The following is a 19,257-nucleotide window of genomic DNA, read 5'->3' as shown; positions in this document are numbered from 1 at the left end:
TAAATGGAGTAATCCTGGGGCGATTTGCAAGCTATTAAAACCAATCCGGGGGTAACACCTCCAGTATGTAAGCTTGATAACACTTGAGCCTTGAATTTAAACATGATCACTTTATAAGTCTGACTTCATTATTCGTAATACCAAAATTGGAGAGATTGAAATTTGAAAGCGTGAAACGGACTCGGCCAGGATCAGACGAACTAAGACAACGAAGACAATAAACCCGGCAGAGACTGCCGTTGTTAGGATATCCGAAGATCGTCATTTCAAACTTTTCGAAATAATTCGGACGACAATGATCGTTCAATGTTGTCTTGTCCTCTGGCTTGATTGTGACTTTGTCTTCAAAGGTAATAAGCTTGAGAAGCCGATGTTGAAGTAAATTAAGTCCTCTGATAATAAGTCGTAACCTATAGTCCAGGCGTTTCGATTGCATTTTGATATAGTGTCACACCGATAACAAGATGCTTCGTCCCAGGCTCGTGTGTTACAGTGCATAGGCCTATTTTAGCCGGCATTTTCCAGGACCATTTTCGCATTTCACATCATTCATAGGGGTGACTTAACCGTCGATTTCCGAGTATAATTCGTCGAGTCCGAAACGTGTTTTCTCTCTGGGCCGTAAGAGAAACGTGATTGTGACAATTAGAGGACCGCGCATGAAGTTGTCTCTTGTCGCTAGAACATCGATTCAATGACACTTTGTTTGTCGGTACCTGTCATCTTACGCTTGTCATTTATAGATTTGTCCGTTTTTAATCTCGGACATTGACAAATCGGCTCAGAGATAATCTCATATCAACTATCTGAGGAGTCTATTATAGCGATATCTTGGTTATCATGAGGTATCAGCCGAGGTCACAACCAATTTTGTTTGATACCTGGACCAGTTATTTGCCAAATTGGTCAAGCTTGTTTCGGCTTAGCCTCTAAAGGATTACCAGCTCATTAATTCACAGTTGAGTAATATTGAGTAAACATTTTATAAACAGGTCTGCGCGATAATGAAAGAGATATCTATTTTATCAGTGTTGAATGTCAATTCTGGGTGTCAATTACAGGTCGCCAGCCCTGTGGATTTACCATGGTGAAATTGAGACACTTTCTGGGAATGCGGGCCAACCTCCTTTCGTCGCTGTTTTCCAACCGGGACACAAAGAGCAATCTTGGTATAGATAGTTGGAAGTAAACGAAAACCTGTCTCCTAATCTCGCTGGACTTTTCTCCAGACGGAAAACTCCCATTGCAGACACCTGTTTGTGAGGGATATAGCTTAAAGACACCTCTATCTGAGGCGACAACCACCAGTTGGAGACACCATTCAAAGAGGGACAACCTTGTATTGTTGAGAGCCAACGTCCTAATGCAGACACCTTTATGTGAGACATGTACAGCCTCAGATTACAGATACCCCTTGAGGAAGGGCAACCTCCTATTGCAGAAGCATCTCTCACACACTGCCTCTAGATTGTAGACACTGTAGACTGTAAGGGACACCCTCCTATCACAGACACTCTCCATGAAGCATCATTTTACCATTGTCCTAAATGATTGTAAGTCGTCAGGGAAAATGAAAACGGACTTCATGGTCTTAAAACCTTTTATTTACTAAAAATTAACTACAAAAATGTGAGTTCAAGTCATGGCTGTTGATATGAAAATAGCTGCTATATACACTTTCTGTAAATATGACAATAAATAATGGCATATTGCCGGCCTACAATAAATATAACCTACCAGGACACACTAAAGAAGAAGGGGTAGAATGACACAGTCAGGGGTTATAAACAGATCCACGACAATTGGAAACAAAATAGTTTCAAGAAGGAGGTACAAGTCAAATCTCTAGATTGGCTTCAAAGGCAATTCAATGGTGTTTCAGCTTCCAACCTCAGCAAAACAAGAAACTCGTTTACAAACCTAAATGGGGTATGCTTTATAGCATACGCTGGAAGTGTAAATCCCAGCAAGAAATGGTCTTACAGGCGGAGGTTGCCCTACAAATATGCTTGAGAACGGGTGTACAAACTTCTCCCTTATTACAACACTTCAACTACTGGTAGATGATTCCAAAAATCATTGCCTTCTTCCAACTTTAGTGGTTACAATGCTATGTACAAAATATGGCACAAATATCACAACACGTAAAAACAAAAAGTTCTCTAACAAATAAAGCTAACATACAACTAACAGTGTACATAATGTATAGTTCGTCGCAATCATGTTCAGACAAATAGACCCTACAGACCAGCTTGCTCGATGTGGGGGCTTTTGGAATATTACTTGACATAAGATTGATCAAAATAAAAATATCACATAATTATAAAGCATTAAAAAGGTTGGTCATCAAAACTAGTCTTGTTTGACAACGTGAAGTCATTTATGTTGACCGAACTGGTGAACAAATAATGGATGTAGTCTCTTCTAAAAGGAAAAACACAGGCCTTTTCCTTATTGTGAATTAAACAAACTGGACGGACAATGTCTCCAGCATTCACGAATTACGAATTGTTGGTGGTGCAAGCTATTCCTCCTCGATGCTAGCGCACTGATGCGTAGAGATCATAACTGAAATAGAGAGTGACACATTACAGAGGCAACATCAATAAGATAGGTTGAAGAAATGACTGGGTTGCTTATAATCTAAGGAGAATCTCTAGAACTGTCTCGTTAATGAAAGCCATAAACAACTTAGGCTAGTCCTCAATGAAGCTTTCCTCTTTCAGATTCCAGTTCATCAACATCTTTGATTAAAAGCGAAAGTCAGAGATTCCAGATCTTTATGATGAGGGGACAGGTGGCCTGAAAGGTGTACAAGAAGGGTGTGGAAGGAAACATGAATTTGTGTGAAGCATACTAATCAGGCAATCAGCTTGGTTGGGATGTTGGGTTTCACCAGTGCTAGGGAGGTTTCGACAGCTTGGTTGGGATGTTGGGTTTCACCAGTGCTAGGGAGGTTTCGACAGCGGTGGAAGCTTTTTTTCACTTTTAAGACATGGTTGTGACAGGCGCTAGGTAACAGTGTGCATTAGACTTAACCCAACGAAGACTGATAGAGAACATTTTAATTTCTTCCACATGCAAGTCTAGAAAGAGTTCTGATATTTTCCCACAGTGATAGGCCATTCATGGACCTCAGATCAACAAATGTAGTTGGATGTTCACTAGTTGCAGTCTTCAAAATGGCTACTGAAATTGTAATCAGTCTTCAACGGTCAATAAAGAAGGTGCTAAATCACTACAGGTGCATAAGACCTGGTAACGTTAAGCACCTCATCCTGTCTGTAACAATCAGTACCTATCGTTAATCGGCTGAGCTGGCGATGTGACATCTGTGATGACGACGCCAGATGTCGGTGATGGGTCTTCCACCACTTCCTCCGTCACGGTTGTTGTCGTTGTTACAATCTTCCTGAGGACTGTCGGTGTTCCACCAGCATTGATGGTTCTCATATCAGAGCCACTGCTTGGATCCAGGGTGGTGGTGGTTTCCTTGGTGACAGTGGTGGTGCTTTCACCGCCTACAACACCACCAGTGACAGCAACAGTACCACCGACCACATCACTGGTGCGCTCAGTTGTAGTGGTCATCATGCTCTCTGGGCTTTCATACACTCCCGGCTGAAATGTGGACATGACTGAAGTCTCCGTGTTATCATAGCCGTAGTTAGTGTAACCACCATCGGTCTTGGTTAGCACTGTTGTCTCAGTTGAGCTCACCATAGGAGCTGGTACAGGTAAACTGACATCAATTTCATCATAGCTGATCTTGGAGGTTCTCTTCATTTCACTGGCAGCGATTTTGGATGATGAGATGTCAGTGGACATCAGCACATGATTGGTCAAAAGGTTTCCACCAGTTCCCATCCTGACAATATCTGAAATGAGGAAAGTGACCGATGGCTAGTTTAGGAACACGAGATGTGATATCGGGATTGATTAAGTCGGAGGGGCTCTTAATGATTGTGCCATAGTCAGTGGTCAATATGGTTCCAGAGGCAGATGATGACCATAGGTACTTACATGAGGTGTTGGTCAGCATGAACCTCCTGTACCGGTTCCACAGGCAGATGATGACCATAGGTACTTACATGAGGTGTTGGTCAGCATGAACCTCCTGTACCGGTTCCAGAGGCAGATGATGACCATAGGTACTTACATGAGGTGTTGGTCAGCATGAACCTCCTGTACCGGTTCCACAGGCAGATGATGACCATAGGTACTTACATGAGGTGTTGGTCAGCATGAACCTCCTGTACCGGTTCCACAGGCAGATGATGACCATAGGTACTTACATGAGGTGTTGGTCAGCATGAATCTCCTGTACCGGTTCCACAGGCAGATGATGACCATAGGTACTTACATGAGGTGTTGGTCAGCATGAATCTCCTGTACCGGTTCCACAGGCAGATGATGACCATAGGTACTTACACGAGGTGTTGGTCAGCATGAACCTCCTGTACCGGTTCCACAGGCAGATGATGACCATAGGTACTTACATGAGGTGTTGGTCAGCATGAATCTCCTGTACCGGTTCCACAGGCAGATGATGACCATAGGTACTTACATGAGGTGTTGGTCAGCATGAACCTCCTGTACCGGTTCCACAGGCAGATGATGACCATAGGTACTTACATGAGGTGTTGGTCAGCATGAACCTCCTGTACCGGTTCCACAGGCAGATGATGACCATAGGTACTTACATGAGGTGTTGGTCAGCATGAATCTCCTGTACCGGTTCCACAGGCAGATGATGACCATAGGTACTTACATGAGGTGTTGGTCAGCATGAACCTCCTGTACCGGTTCCACAGGCAGATGATGACCATAGGTACTTACATGAGGTGTTGGTCAGCATGAACCTCCTGTACCGGTTCCACAGGCAGATGATGACCATAGGTACTTACATGAGGTGTTGGTCAGCATGAACCTCCTGTAGCGGTTCCACAGGCAGATGATGACCATAGGTACTTACATGAGGTGTTGGTCAGCATGAACCTCCTGTACCGGTTCCACAGGCAGATGATGACCATAGGTACTTACATGAGGTGTTGGTCAGCATGAACCTCCTGTACCGGTTCCACAGGCAGATGATGACCATAGGTACTTACATGAGGTGTTGGTCAGCATGAACCTCCTGTACCGGTTCCACAGGCAGATGATGACCATAGGTACTTACATGAGGTGTTGGTCAGCATGAACCTCCTGTACCGGTTCCACAGGCAGATGATGACCATAGGTACTTACATGAGGTGTTGGTCAGCATGAACCTCCTGTACCGGTTCCACAGGCAGATGATGACCATAGGTACTTACATGAGGTGTTGGTCAGCATGAACCTCCTGTACCGGTTCCACAGGCAGATGATGACCAGGACGCAGATCAAGACAAAGATGAAGAGGAACAACGCCAGCACGATGATCACCCACCAGAAGCTGACCTCCGTGTAACGTGTGTATGTCTTCACTCCGATGTTACACAGCTGAAATACAATACGAGTGAGCTCAGTGGGACTGAGTCATGTCTGTCGTAGGCAGGTGATAACCAACAATAACCAGTCTAAGTTCCACATTTGTCAACACTGAGTACAGCATGTCTCAATTCTACCCAAATATGCATTATTTTGTATATCACCAATACCCACAGTGAGAATACCTTTCTCTTCTCCGTGGCCTTCAAATTCAGAGCATGAGCTTACCACCTGCAACACGTGGTCTGGAGGGTTGTCATTTCAATTGGACACAAACAGACCTGGCCGTTCAAACCACAAGACTGATTTCAATCCATCACTTACCCCAATCTCTGTCATTCCATATGTTTCATAGATCTTCTTCAGCTCAGGCTTGGTGGCAGACAGGAGAGTCACAGCATCAGTATACAGGAGGATATCATTGTCTTTCACCATATGGAAACACACGTCAGTTTTCTGGAAATCGAAGTTTGCAGCATCTCCGACTGAGAACCGGATTAGATCAGTTGTTATCCGCCCCTTGACCACGTAACTCACATCACTACAGGAGAAAGAGAGTAAGCTTTAGCAGACGTTTGTGTCTATCACTACGACCAGATGAGTCTATTCAAAACTGTTAAACCTCTGACATGTTACAATTTATATAGGCTCCAACGTATGAGGTGGTAGGGAGCAGGGACACAGTCACTGCTGTTGTATTAAATCAGCAATATTTTGTGTCCAGGCGGTCAAATATCACCGCAGTATTTTGTTTCATTCAGCACTGAAAGAAGCAGCACAGTGGTTATGACTTAAAGATGATGTTACCTCATGAATGTCGGAGTGATGGTTCGGATGTCACTTGGTGTCTTCGCAAAGATGAACTTCAACCTCTGGCTCTGGGTCAGCACATAGATCTGGAAAGACAGGTGAACATGATCAGTTGAATATCAAACAGCAGTTTTTGCAATTGGGTTGAGGTTGGAGTATGTAATGCAATAAATCAGAGTGGTGAGAAGTGTCTACCCTACATCCTTCGTCTAATTGTAGATACAGGACTTGATGATACTGATTTGGCCAAATCACCAATGAGCTAATCGACTTCACAGATACTATACAGAGGTGAGGGGTGACATCACCCACCTACGGGTGGTAAGGTGTAGAGATGATTTGCATGTAACAGACTTGTGATGTCTAGTGGAATTCCAGCATTACATCAGAGATCACAAGCGATATGGTTCGGTTGCATTTCCTAACCCCGTCTGACATGCCACTCATCATCTGTATTCTACAAACATGGTTGTGATTTCAGACCGATGTCAAATTGGCAGCCTTTGTCACCAGCAGATCTCGAACAGATGGAAGGAGAACTCACCAGAACTGTGGCATTATCCTTGCGTCCAAGTGTATCATAGGCTTCAATATTAAGTTGAAAGCGTCCATTGGTGTAGTCGGAATAGGATGCGATACTCGTTCTGACTTCACCGGATGTCATGTCAACTTGGAAGGCACCTGGGGCGCTGCGTATCTGTCCTGCAGACATGAACTGCATGTTGAGTAATCGATAAAAGGTGACGGAGTGTTTGGGCGTGTCAGGGTCCTTGGCGTGTGCGTCGATGACGAGGCTGTTGTATGCAGCGTTTATCAGCAAACCTGGAAACGAAAATGTGCAAGGGAAATTAACGAAAGCCATAAATAATTGAGTGTTAACTAATGGTTTACTTGTGACAGACCCTAAACCATAGTTGTGTCTCAAGGAGAAACCTGTACATTCCAACCTAAAGATGTTACCAAGGAGTGGCCAACTGAAGCAATGGCATCAACACAGCTGTCAATACTTGACTTCTGTAAAGATTACCTGTAGTGAAAGTCTTCTTGGGGACAAATGCGTATGTGGGTCCGTTGTCATCTCTGTCTAAGACCTCAATTTTAACCCCAATAGTGGATGATCTAATGGGCTTGACTGCTCTCTTTTTGCGGGTTGTGCCTGGGTCAGCGCTGTAGACAGTCACACATAAATTGTACTGGTTAATCTTCTCGCGATCAAGGGAAGACTTGCTGTGGATGATGCCGTCACGCAACCCGATGGTGAAGTGATCCATTTCATTACCACCTGTATAAACATCACGTTCAGAGGAGTAGAAGATGACCAAATGAGAGAAAAAACAGGACTTGAGAGGGACCCTAACAGAGACACATCTCACAGCTCAGAGCTTGAGGGCAAACTGATCCATGGAGGTGACTGCTGGCTGTATTTAGTAGAGGTTTTAGCTTGAACCTAGTATATTACACCACACTGAAATGCCAGTGAAACATTGCAAGTGTCTCCGCCTGGAGGTAAACCTTTGGTACCAATCTCACTTCAATCTGACAGCTTACTCTGTATTCAGGACACCTGCCAATATCAGTTCATGGGGTGTCCTCATCACAGAGGTCCTACAATACTCAAACACACTAAATCAATGTTCAAAATGAAAATGACTTACATGTAATCTTGAAGAAGAGGAGATTATTTGGACTAGTATCCAAGTCACAAGCAAGCACCGTCAACACAAAATTGGGTGGTGTCTCATTCTCATAGATGCTGCCAGTCAGTGGATTCTTTGCCTGTTAGAATGGAGAAGATTTACCTGTTGTTCCCCACTTACATCAGAGTCTGAATGATATTACTCCCAACAGTCAGAGCAGCAGTTTGCTCTGACCACACTGAGGAATTGAACATTTTAGTTGAGTAAATGGACCTTTGATATCTAAATCATACAACTGCAATTCGAAACTGCAAAGCATTGTGTATGTGAATGGTTTGTTACCTGAAACAGGTCATCAGTGGGTCGTATACTTACATCATTGTTACAGTCATAGAAGCTTGGCGCATGGTCATCAATGTCAATGAGCCGAACTCCCAGCATGATCGCAGAGACGTTCCCTGTCCCATCAGTCGCTTGGATTTGCAGCTGGAAAAACAATGAAACACACATTACTGGCAGCTGGCTTAAGTGTCATGACGACTACTAAAACTCTACTCTCTGAGGCATCTCTATACTGTATTGCATGTGGATGAAGAAAGTGCAGAGTGTCAAATCATGCAGAAACACCTTGTCAGTAACAAGCTGCACTACCCTAGACTGACTGTGAGGAAGATAGCATCGACTGATTACATCATAGAGAGAATGACTCTACTACGTCAAGCATCAGAGACAGGTTCAAGATCAGCTCAACCGGTCATCTCCAGAGGACAATTTGACCATCAAAGGATACAAAGAGCCACTAGGTGGCAATGGCTTACATCATAATGTGATTGTTTCTCTCTGTCAAGCACTTCAGCAGTTGTTATGTTTCCAGAAATGGGATCAATCTTAAACTTGGCATGGTCAGGGTTCCTTGACGCTACAAAACTGAATCTGATCGCTGAGGCTGGGCCATCTGAGTCTGATGCCTTACATGTCAGCACGGGAGTATGGGGAGGCTGCTCCTGTAAAGAGGATGAAGAGCAATGGTTATGAACAGTTACAACGCTAACTGCATGGAAGTCAAATGAATTTCATAGCAATATTCTAATGAGAAAGACTAGCATCGTACAGCCTCGACAGCATGTTTCTCCCATGTATTCATTCATGCATTGATTTGTAATTGAACAGATAGTAAGGGGCCGCTATAAATCAAGCATTAAATCAGTACAAAGTACAAAGCCTTAGCAAAATCAACTGTACTCTGTCCTTAGGAAACTGTTGAAATCAGCAGACAGCACACACCTTACCTCAAAGATATCTACGACCATTCCCGGTGTAGGGTTGATGAAAGTAGGTCGACCAATGAAAGCTTGTGGGTCCTGTATTGTTATCTGAACTGTAGTAACTGATCTTTGACTTGGACTACCATTATCTAACGCCTCCACGATGACTAAATAGGGGGCACCACGGGCATGTCCTAGGAGGGAAGTCGCAGTCTTGATTACACCACGGAGCCGGTCGATCTTGAAGAAGCCTGGAAAACAACAGCGACTTAAAAACAACATTAGGCCTTCTTCTTCTTCTTCTTCTTCTTCTTCCAATACTGGGTTTCAGTCTAAGCAGACCATTAGTCCCAGGCGCATGTTGAACAGATAAAAGCTTGGTTGGTGGATGGTAAAAGTTGATAAAATGTAAGGTCGTGCAAGGTAAAATAGTTAAAATCAGCGCTGGTCTAAGTGGTGAGCATCTTCCTGAAGGCGTCGGTGTTCTCGGCCGTCACTGTGGCTTCAGGTAGGCTGTTCCAGTCGACGGTCGTACGCGGGAAGAAGGAATTTCTTTGGGCCTCGGTGGTGGTGTGGTCCTGCCTGAAGGATCTTGAGTTGCCATGTCTGGTCCTTCTGGTTGTCGCGATGAGGTGGTGTTCAACGACGACCTGCAGCTGGAGGATTTTGAAGAAGAGCAGGAGCCTGGCTTGGCGTCTTTGTTCCGCAAGGATGGGCCAACCTAGGGTGCCTATCATCTCGGTCACGCTGCTGGGTCAACAGGACATGGCAAGTCTTCTGGTCCTGTTCAGTAGATATTTCACAATTCACACTAACTAGTGTTACAAGCATCTTGCAATATGTTCTACAGTTATTCAGACATCTTTTCACTTACCCAATGAATTATCGTCAACAATCGAGTAGAATATTTGGCTATTAATGCCTACATCTTTGTCGACTGCGAGGACCTTCCCAAGTGATGTGTCCACTGGAGTTGACTCCATTGTGTACATCTTGTACTCCGTCTCTTCAAACTGCGGTGAATTGTCATTCACGTCCACAAGATTGATCGTCACCTTCATGGTATAAAGTAAGTAAGTAAGCAGTTAGTGCTATCAATTTGCAAGGTGCCGTTTCTCCGTAACACATAAATGTTGAGACAGTCCCCCACTAAACAGTCAATTATGCGTAGTGTCTCCCAAATAAGCATGTTTTAGAACTTGCTCAAAGTGTCCATCTGAGGTATACTACATGTATGGTTGAGACTGTTCCAGAGTGCTGAAGCCACGACCCTGAAAGCTCTGCACCAAAGCTCACGCTCTTTAACGCTGGTGTGGAGAGATGGATGTTCTCAGTAGACCAGGCTTGTATGCCAGTATCAGTTCTGTTAGTTATGCTGGGCATTTGAACACTAATTGTCAGAATCTCGAACTGGAGTCTTACTAGTAGGCCTTATTAATGTAAGTCCTGTAGCATTGGTGTGATAAGGTCGCTTTTGTAATTCATTGGTGATAGTTAGGACCATACAACCTCTAACTTTTAACTTACGGTTGCGATTCCCGACTTCCTGTCTTTGGTTGAAATAAGATTGTCCTCCGCTGTCACGAGTAGCTGATATCTGGGGAAAATCTCACGGTCGAGTCTTCCAGCAACTAGAATATCTCCCTGTGGTAGAAAATAAGATTACATGTATAAGGCCAAGAAACATGGATAATAATCACTTATTTATAGAGTCATGATATAGTAAGGCAGGGGAGGGTCCAAGAGGGCCGAGTGGGGGGGGGGGGGGGGGGCATTGGCCCAGGCTAATATGTCCCAGTTTATACAAGCTGATGGGGGAGACTTCAATAGGATGGCCTGTTCAGCCATTCAGCTGGAACACATCAAAGTGCTCAGTCGACCCAAGTGACTTACTGTGTCCTTATCAATCATGAAGTCCTGTGAACGTTCTCCCGTCAGAGTATAAGCTATCTTGCCAAAGTCACCCGAATCTTTATCAGTCGCTCGCACGTAACCGACAAACGAAGGATATTTGGAACCCTCTGAAATACTGAATGTAAATGCCTGAAAAAGATGATAAAATTGACTGCAGGGAACAGATTAGTGAAAGTATGCAAAGTGAATAACTTCCTGTGTGAGTGGAAGAGTAATAATGATGTAGACCTACATACTCTTTCAATTTACTAGCCGACACTTCCGCACAAATCCGCCAGGAAAGGAAGCAGACACCTCAGTAGCAGGAAGACCTCTCTATCAAGGACACATATCTTTGTCCAGAATGGTGGCATCGAACCCATTAACACTGTATCCAAGGTACACCTTTCTGTCCATAACAGCATTATTCAGTCCCCAGTGTGTCCCTCGGCCCAGGACAGCACTATTCAGTCCCCAGTGTGTTCCTTGGCCCAGGACAGCATTATTCAGTCCCCAGTGTGTCCCTCGGCCCAGGACAGCATTATTCAGTCCCCAGTGTGTCCCTCGGCCCAGGACAGCACTATTCAGTCCCCAGTGTGTCCCTCGGCCCAGGACAGCACTATTCAGTCCCCAGTGTGTCCCTCGGCCCAGGACAGCATTATTCAGTCCCCAGTGTGTCCCTTGGCCCAGGACAGCATTATTCAGTCCCCAGTGTGTCCCTCGGCCCAGGACAGCATTATTCAGTCCCCAGTGTGTCCCTTGGCCCAGGACAGCACTATTCAGTCCCCAGTGTGTCCCTCGGCCCAGGACAGCATTATTCAGTCCCCAGTGTGTCCCTTGGCCCAGGACAGCACTATTCAGTCCCCAGTGTGTCCCTCGGCCCAGGACAGCACTATTCAGTCCCCAGTGTGTCCCTTGGCCCAGGACAGCATTATTCAGTCCCCAGTGTGTCCCTTGGCCCAGGACAGCACTATTCAGTCCCCAGTGTGTCCCTTGGCCCAGGACAGCACTATTCAGTCCCCAGTGTGTCCCTTGGCCCAGGACAGCACTATTCAGTCCCCAGTGTGTCCCTTGGCCCAGGACAGCACTATTCAGTCCCCAGTGTGTCCCTTGGCCCAGGACAGCATTATTCAGTCCCCAGTGTGTCCCTTGGCCCAGGACAGCATTATTCAGTCCCCAGTGTGTCCCTTGGCCCAGGACAGCACTATTCAGTCCCCAGTGTGTCCCTCGGCCCAGGACAGCATTATTCAGTCCCCAGTGTGTCCCTTGGCCCAGGACAGCACTATTCAGTCCCCAGTGTGTCCCTTGGCCCAGGACAGCATTATTCAGTCCCCAGTGTGTCCCTTGGCCCAGGACAGCACTATTCAGTCCCCAGTGTGTCCGTCGGCCGAGATGTTTAAAGTTTCTTATTCCCCTGAAGTCACATGACCTACCTGCTTAGCAAACGTTGGGCTGTTATCGTTAATGTCTTGTACATTGACGATGATCTTGGCGGTGGCATTTCTCTTCCTATCGACAGATGTGACAACCACCTCACAGCGGATCACCTTCGGATTGATTGCTTCATAATCAACACTCCTGGCCAGTCGAACCTCACCTACAAGTTGGGAATGAACTGCTTACACAGGGTGACACAAAATTCATCACTGACACAGTCCTGAGTTTTCCCGGTTGGACTTTTCATTCCTCACACTTGTAAATCTCTCTCTGTCTCTATGACTTCATGAATTCATTCAATATCCTGTGTAGAGCTATTTTTGTTGCACATGCTTAAAGCTCTGAACTAAACTAAAGGCAAAGTGGGGCTGCGATTAATGCATTAATCCTGCCCAAAAGTAAAATAAAGAATCGGGTTTAACTTAAAGAAATAAAAACAATCTAAATAAGATGAGAAATATCCAACCTGTTTTCAGATCCACTGAAAAGAAACCATCGGGATCTGACCCAGGCACTTTCACAAAGTCTTCGAGCCGTTGATTGGTCTTAGGGTCACGGGCTATCAGTTTCAGAAGAGATGTTTGGTTGCCCTGCTCTTCAGGAATGGACTGAGTTAATATCGGATTCTGTGGTGTCCACGGCGAATTGAACACTGGTGTCTCTCCCTGGTTTCTAAAAATATTCACAATAACCGTGGCTGCAATGAAAAAGATGATTTTATCATTCAAACCCGTTCTTAAAAAGGATTGTGTCAAAGTGTTCTTTTGGACAACACCACTGACTTCATAATACAGATTATGAATACTGAGAAAAAAGGTCAGCCAACAGGCTAGTGTAATTCACCAGGTGCATAATGTAGAGATTTAAGTCATGTTCAGGCAATTAAGACATAATTGTTCTTAAACAGCTTTTGAACTACTGTAAAGAAGTGTCTGCCCGCAGATAGGTTACAACGCTAAACTTTATGATGATGCATTTGCAAATCAAATGACATCATTGTATCTCTCCCCATGTCAACCTTGCTTTGCCTTTCATCATGTGACACAAGGCCCCCACTGAAGCATGGAAACACACCTGTAGCAGTTTGGGGATTTAGTGACACAGCATTCTTATCCTCTACTGTAACCGAGAACCGGAAAGTGTCTGCATTTTCTGGTCGCAGATTCACCATTAGGTAAACACGGCCCGTTTTATCCACTGCCAGTTGGTGCTGAAAATACGAAACAAACTCTTCATGAATTGACACTTGGCCCATTTCTGCAAGCAGTGCAACCATTCTAAGTGGGTAGGACACCCTCAGTTCTCTTACAAGGACACCTTTCCAATATAACCCTTGTCACTTTCATTTGACAGCATCGCAGAGGTGTTGCTGCATCATCCATGTACGTTCATATTAGAGTTTTTGTTTTTTACCAAACCTATCGGTGAGAGCTGGATTTCTCTCAAAGTCGCCAAGGTTCTGACAGGACAACAAGTGGTGATTTATTTGCTGTGTGCTACTTACTACTAGTGGTGATCCACTAATTACTCGTTTGTTGACATCCTGGACCACGAATGAGTTCCATGGAATCTTATATTCCAACTTTGGGTTGGTGTCTTTGTCTTCTGCCTGGAGCTGCTGAACAACGAAATCCTTTTGTGCATCTGAAAAGTGGCAAAGATAGTAGTAGTCTTCTAGCACAGCTAGTCTGTTGTGCAGTACACCTGAACCTTGTATGATGGTGACAAGCTTCCCATTAGCTCAGTCTTTAAGGTAAAGTGGAATATTGTTTCATTTCTCTCAGTAACTGATTAACTTCAGGGGGCAGAGTATGACAATTACAATTCTATAAAGGAAATTCATCTACAGAGGGATGGTTGGACGTCTCTTATTGGACCTACTTGGGAGTATGATACATGTACCAGTCAACAAGGTTGGGCTCATTTGCATGTATATGTATATGATTATGAAAAATGGCATCTTAATGAAGATCATTACCCACGAGGGATTAGTTTTTGCTAAACAGAACTGCAAGATTGAGAAGAGGATCAACGGTCAAAATGTCTACAACATTAAGTCAATCTTGTTTTTAAAATCAACGTGACTCATGCAACTCTCACTTATTACCTGATGGGAGAGTTGTAAAGTACGTGGTCTTATTGAACGTCGGTGCCTTATTATTCACATCCTTGATTTCAATGATCACATTACAGCTGCCAGTCATCTGGGGAGCACCCTTATCTATTGCGTACACCTAGAAATAGTTACAAGTGAATCATTTGCAGGGCAAGGACAACTTTCTTCAGCGCTGGATCAATATGTGTTAAGCTTTAAACTATTTCATCATAACTGATTCTCACATTTGCAGACACTAGAACCATCACTACAGAGTGCCCTCTGCCTCCTGACATTGATGTAGTTGTGTAGAACTTGCATTGAATCAAGTTGGGCTTTAAGATGGAATCCCAACAACCTGATGCAAGCTTGTCAAAATACAGGTAGGTACTTCATTGACTGTCACACCCTTCTCATACATACCACCATTTCATATCGAGACTGCACATCATGGTCAAGACTTGGCTGTGGGGGTAAAGTAATCCAGCCATCTTGTCGCATGAGAAACCTATCTTGACTTCCCCACAACTGATAGTTGAATTCCCCATTTGGTCCACCATCCTGGTCCGTGGCAGCCACTTTCAGGACAAGGAACTCTGAAGATGAAGACAATAAGATTTTCTTACGTAGACTAAGGTACAGTTTGGCAAAACTCAACCCTCAAAAAGCTAGAGCACGCTTGTAATAAGATATGAAAGCGACAGGAAAATAAGGCAACAATGATAGGATATCATATCAACATCATGATCGCGGCCTTATAAACCGATCAAGCTCAATCTTGAATACATCCCATCATATCATTTCACCTCAATTTCACCAGTTCGTGTATCATTAACTCACACAAGCCAACATAGCAGTAAAACCCAACCACCCGACCTCTTACCTGGTGCTGCTGCCTCAGAAACCCAACCACCTGACCTCTTACCTGGTGCTGCTGCCTCAGAAACCCAACCACCCGACCTCTTACCTGGTGCTGCAGCCTCAGAAACCCAACCACCCGACCTCTTACCTGGTGCTGCAGCCTCAGAAACCCAACCACCCGACCTCTTACCTGGTGCTGCTGCCTCAGAAACCCAACCACCCGACCTCTTACCTGGTGCTGCTGCCTCAGAAACCCAACCACCCGACCTCTTACCTGGTGCTGCTGGTTCAAAAACCCAACCACCCGACCTCTTACCTGGTGCTGCAGCCTCAGAAACCCAACCACCCGACCTCTTACCTGGTGCTGCTGCCTCAGAAACCCAACCACCCGACCTCTTACCTGGTGCTGCAGCCTCAGAAACCCAACCACCCGACCTCTTACCTGGTGCTGCTGGTTCAGAAACCCAACCACCCGACCTCTTACCTGGTGCTGCTGCCTCAGAAACCCAATCACCCGACCTCTTACCTGGTGCTGCTGCCTCAGAAACCCAACCACCCGACCTCTTACCTGGTGCTGCTGCCTCAGAAACCCAACCACCCGACCTCTTACCTGGTGCTGCTGGTTCAGAAACCCAACCACCCGACCTCTTACCTGGTGCTGCTGCCTCAGAAACCCAACCACCCGACCTCTTACCTGGTGCTGCAGCCTCAGAACCCCAACCACCCGACCTCTTACCTGGTGCTGCTGCCTCAGAAACCCAACCACCCGACCTCTTACCTGGTGCTGCTGCCTCGGAAACCCAACCACCCGACCTCTTACCTGGTGCTGCAGCCTCAGAAACCCAACCACCCGACCTCTTACCTGGTGCTGCAGCCTCAGAAACCCAACCACCCGACCTCTTACCTGGTGCTGCTGCCTCAGAAACCCAATCACCCGACCTCTTACCTGGTGCTGCTGCCTCAGAAACCCAACCACCTGACCTCTTACCTGGTGCTGCTGCCTCAGAAACCCAACCACCCGACCTCTTACCTGGTGCTGCTGGTTCAGAAACCCAACCACCCGACCTCTTACCTGGTGCTGCAGCCTCAGAAACCCAATCACCCGACCTCTTACCTGGTGCTGCAGCCTCAGAAACCCAATCACCCGACCTCTTACCTGGTGCTGCAGCCTCAGAAACCCAACCACCCGACCTCTTACCTGGTGCTGCAGCCACAGAAACCCAATCACCCGACCTCTTACCTGGTGCTGCTGCCTCAGAAACCCAACCACCCGACCTCTTACCTGGTGCTGCTGGTTCAGAAACCCAATCACCCGACCTCTTACCTGGTGCTGCAGCCTCAGAAACCCAACCACCCGACCTCTTACCTGGTGCTGCAGCCTCAGAAACCCAACCACCTGACCTCTTACCTGGTGCTGCTGGTTCAGAAACCCAACCAACCGACCTCTTACCTGGTGCTGCTGCCTCAGAAACCCAACCACCCGACCTCTTACCTGGTGCTGCTGGTTCAGAAACCCAACCACCCGACCTCTTACCTGGTGCTGCTGCCTCAGAAACCCAACCACCCGACCTATTACCTGGTGCCGCAGCCTCAGAAACCCAACCACCCGACCTCTTACCTGGTGCTGCAGCCACAGAAACCCAACCACCCGACCTCTTACCTGGTGCTGCAGCCTCAGAAACCCAATCACCCGACCTCTTACCTGGTGCTGCAGCCTCAGAAACCTAACCACCCGACCTCTTACCTGGTGCTGCTGCCTCAGAAACCCAACCACCCGACCTATTACCTGGTGCTGCAGCCTCAGAAACCCAACCACCTGACCTCTTACCTGGTGCTGCTGGTTCAGAAACCCAACCACCCGACCTCTTACCTGGTGCTGCTGCCTCAGAAACCCAACCACCCGACCTCTTACCTGGTGCTGCAGCCACAGAAACCCAACCACCCGACCTCTTACCTGGTGCTGCAGCCTCAGAAACCCAACCACCTGACCTCTTACCTGGTGCTGCTGGCTCAGAAACCCAATCACCCGACCTCTTACCTGGTGCTGCAGCCTCAGAAACCCAACCACCCGCCCTCTTACCTGGTGCTGCTGCCTCAGAAACCCAACCACCCGACCTCTTACCTGGTGCTGCAGCCTCAGAAACCTAACCACCTGACCTCTTACCTGGTGCTGCAGCCTCAGAAACCCAACCACCCGACCTCTTACCTGGTGCTGCTGCCTCAGAAACCCAATCACCCGACCTCTTATCTGGTGCTGCTGCCTCAGAAACCCAACCACCCGACCTCTTACCTGGTGCTGCTGCCTCAGAAACCCAACCACCCGACCTCTTACCTGGTGCTGTAGCCTCAGAAACCCAACCACCCGACCTCTTACCTGGTGCTGCTGGTTCAGAAACCCAACCACCCGACCTCTTACCTGGTGCTGCTGCCTCAGAAACCCAACCACCCGACCTCTTACCTGGTGCTGCTGCCTCAGAAACCCAACCACCCGACCTCTTACCTGGTGCTGCAGCCTCAGAAACCCAACCACCCGACCTCTTACCTGGTGCTGCTGGTTCAGAAACCCAACCACCTGACCTCTTACCTGGTGCTGCAGCCTCAGAAACCCAACCACTCGACCTCTTACCTGGTGCTGCAGCCTCAGAAACCCAACCACCCGACCTCTTACCTGGTGCTGCTGCCTCAGAAACCCAATCACCCGACCTTTTACCTGGTGCTGCTGCCTCAGAAACCCAATCACCCGACCTCTTACCTGGTGCTGCTGCCTCAGAAACCCAACCACCCGACCTCTTACCTGGTGCTGCTGCCTCAGAAACCCAACCACCCGACCTCTTACCTGGTGCTGCTGCCTCAGAAACCCAATCACCCGACCTCTTACCTGGTGCTGCTGCCTCAGAAACCCAATCACCCGACCTCTTACCTGGTGCTGCTGCCTCAGAAACCTAACCACTTGACCTCTTACCTGGTGCTGCAGCCTCAGAAACGGAGCCTTTGTATGTCGACTGGTTAAAGACTGGAGGGAAGTCATTCACATCCTACAGGATGAAAACCACATATCAGCAATGTTTGCACCAACATCATCATAAGTTGTGGCATTTCTCATAACGTCACAGTGGGAACAGTGAAATAGCCTTTTGACGATGTCAGTCAATGGTCAACCAAGAGTACGTCTAGGCCTACACTCTCTGGTATGGAGGTTCTCAAATGATTATCATCAATCAGCTACTGGAGTGGAAGTCTAGCATTTTGTTTTTTCTCTCAAGAGATCTCCTCTGGAATTATCTAAGTGTTCTTTCATAATGAATTGACCACCGCAGGACTCGTGTCTGTTACACAAAGTGGTTGAAGCCACAGCTAATGACAAGACACTTTTATAACTTACTTACCACAACTTGGACCCTGACAGTTGCATTACTTTTCCCAGGTGGAGTACCTCCATCATTTGCTTCAATGATAACACTGAATCTGGAATAGTATTGGACGACTGAGTGCTTAGCGCTACAGCTTTTAAAAACGAGGGTTGATAACTGATGACTCTCGACATCTAGGTATAACCAGACTAATGCCACTCATGTATGAGATTGTCTCATTCCTATTATGGCAATTTAAACATGATAACACACCAATGTTATAACTGTCCTGAATACTATGCAATGAACAACTGACTCTATTTTGATACCCTGAATTAGGCAGACACTTTCAACATCCTTACACCCGGGAATAAAAGCGATGCCAATTTCACTTATTTAGCTATTAAAAGCAACCTCCGCAGAGCAACAGCGCCCCTAAG

At 46.4% G+C, this 19,257-nt stretch overlaps 1 protein-coding gene across 3 annotated transcripts in view; it reads right to left on the bottom strand.

Moving 5' to 3' along the window:
* Nucleotides 1-1,582: 1,582 nt before the first annotated feature.
* Nucleotides 1,583-19,257, bottom strand: part of LOC135496201 (cadherin-23-like) — a 30,083-nt gene continuing 12,408 nt past the window's right edge. For 2 of the 3 annotated variants that reach the window (XM_064785382.1, XM_064785390.1), the window contains 22 exons: nucleotides 18,854-18,932; nucleotides 18,430-18,502; nucleotides 15,030-15,202; nucleotides 14,619-14,745; nucleotides 14,016-14,155; nucleotides 13,586-13,721; nucleotides 12,978-13,208; nucleotides 12,508-12,671; nucleotides 11,075-11,224; nucleotides 10,709-10,825; nucleotides 10,056-10,236; nucleotides 9,206-9,432; nucleotides 8,735-8,920; nucleotides 8,292-8,402; nucleotides 7,935-8,055; nucleotides 7,307-7,561; nucleotides 6,824-7,101; nucleotides 6,277-6,365; nucleotides 5,794-6,010; nucleotides 5,316-5,481; nucleotides 3,299-3,878; nucleotides 1,583-2,568 (listed from right to left, as the gene is read on the bottom strand). In XM_064785382.1, coding sequence (XP_064641452.1) covers nucleotides 2,541-2,568; nucleotides 3,299-3,878; nucleotides 5,316-5,481; nucleotides 5,794-6,010; nucleotides 6,277-6,365; nucleotides 6,824-7,101; nucleotides 7,307-7,561; nucleotides 7,935-8,055; nucleotides 8,292-8,402; nucleotides 8,735-8,920; nucleotides 9,206-9,432; nucleotides 10,056-10,236; nucleotides 10,709-10,825; nucleotides 11,075-11,224; nucleotides 12,508-12,671; nucleotides 12,978-13,208; nucleotides 13,586-13,721; nucleotides 14,016-14,155; nucleotides 14,619-14,745; nucleotides 15,030-15,202; nucleotides 18,430-18,502; nucleotides 18,854-18,932 — 3,829 coding nt within the window. In that variant the 3' untranslated portion in view covers nucleotides 1,583-2,540. Of the gene's footprint in view, nucleotides 2,569-3,272; nucleotides 3,879-5,315; nucleotides 5,482-5,793; nucleotides 6,011-6,276; nucleotides 6,366-6,823; nucleotides 7,102-7,306; nucleotides 7,562-7,934; nucleotides 8,056-8,291; nucleotides 8,403-8,734; nucleotides 8,921-9,205; nucleotides 9,433-10,055; nucleotides 10,237-10,708; nucleotides 10,826-11,074; nucleotides 11,225-12,507; nucleotides 12,672-12,977; nucleotides 13,209-13,585; nucleotides 13,722-14,015; nucleotides 14,156-14,618; nucleotides 14,746-15,029; nucleotides 15,203-18,429; nucleotides 18,503-18,853; nucleotides 18,933-19,257 lie in introns of all 3 variants that reach the window. The other variant, XM_064785400.1, reaches the window with a different exon arrangement.

This window comes from Lineus longissimus, chromosome 1 (assembly GCF_910592395.1).
Source record: "Lineus longissimus chromosome 1, tnLinLong1.2, whole genome shotgun sequence".
In the NCBI taxonomy this organism is placed as follows: domain Eukaryota; kingdom Metazoa; phylum Nemertea; class Pilidiophora; order Heteronemertea; family Lineidae; genus Lineus; species Lineus longissimus.
Note: the sequence above shows the minus strand (reverse complement) of the source record. Positions and strands in the feature narration are given on the sequence as shown.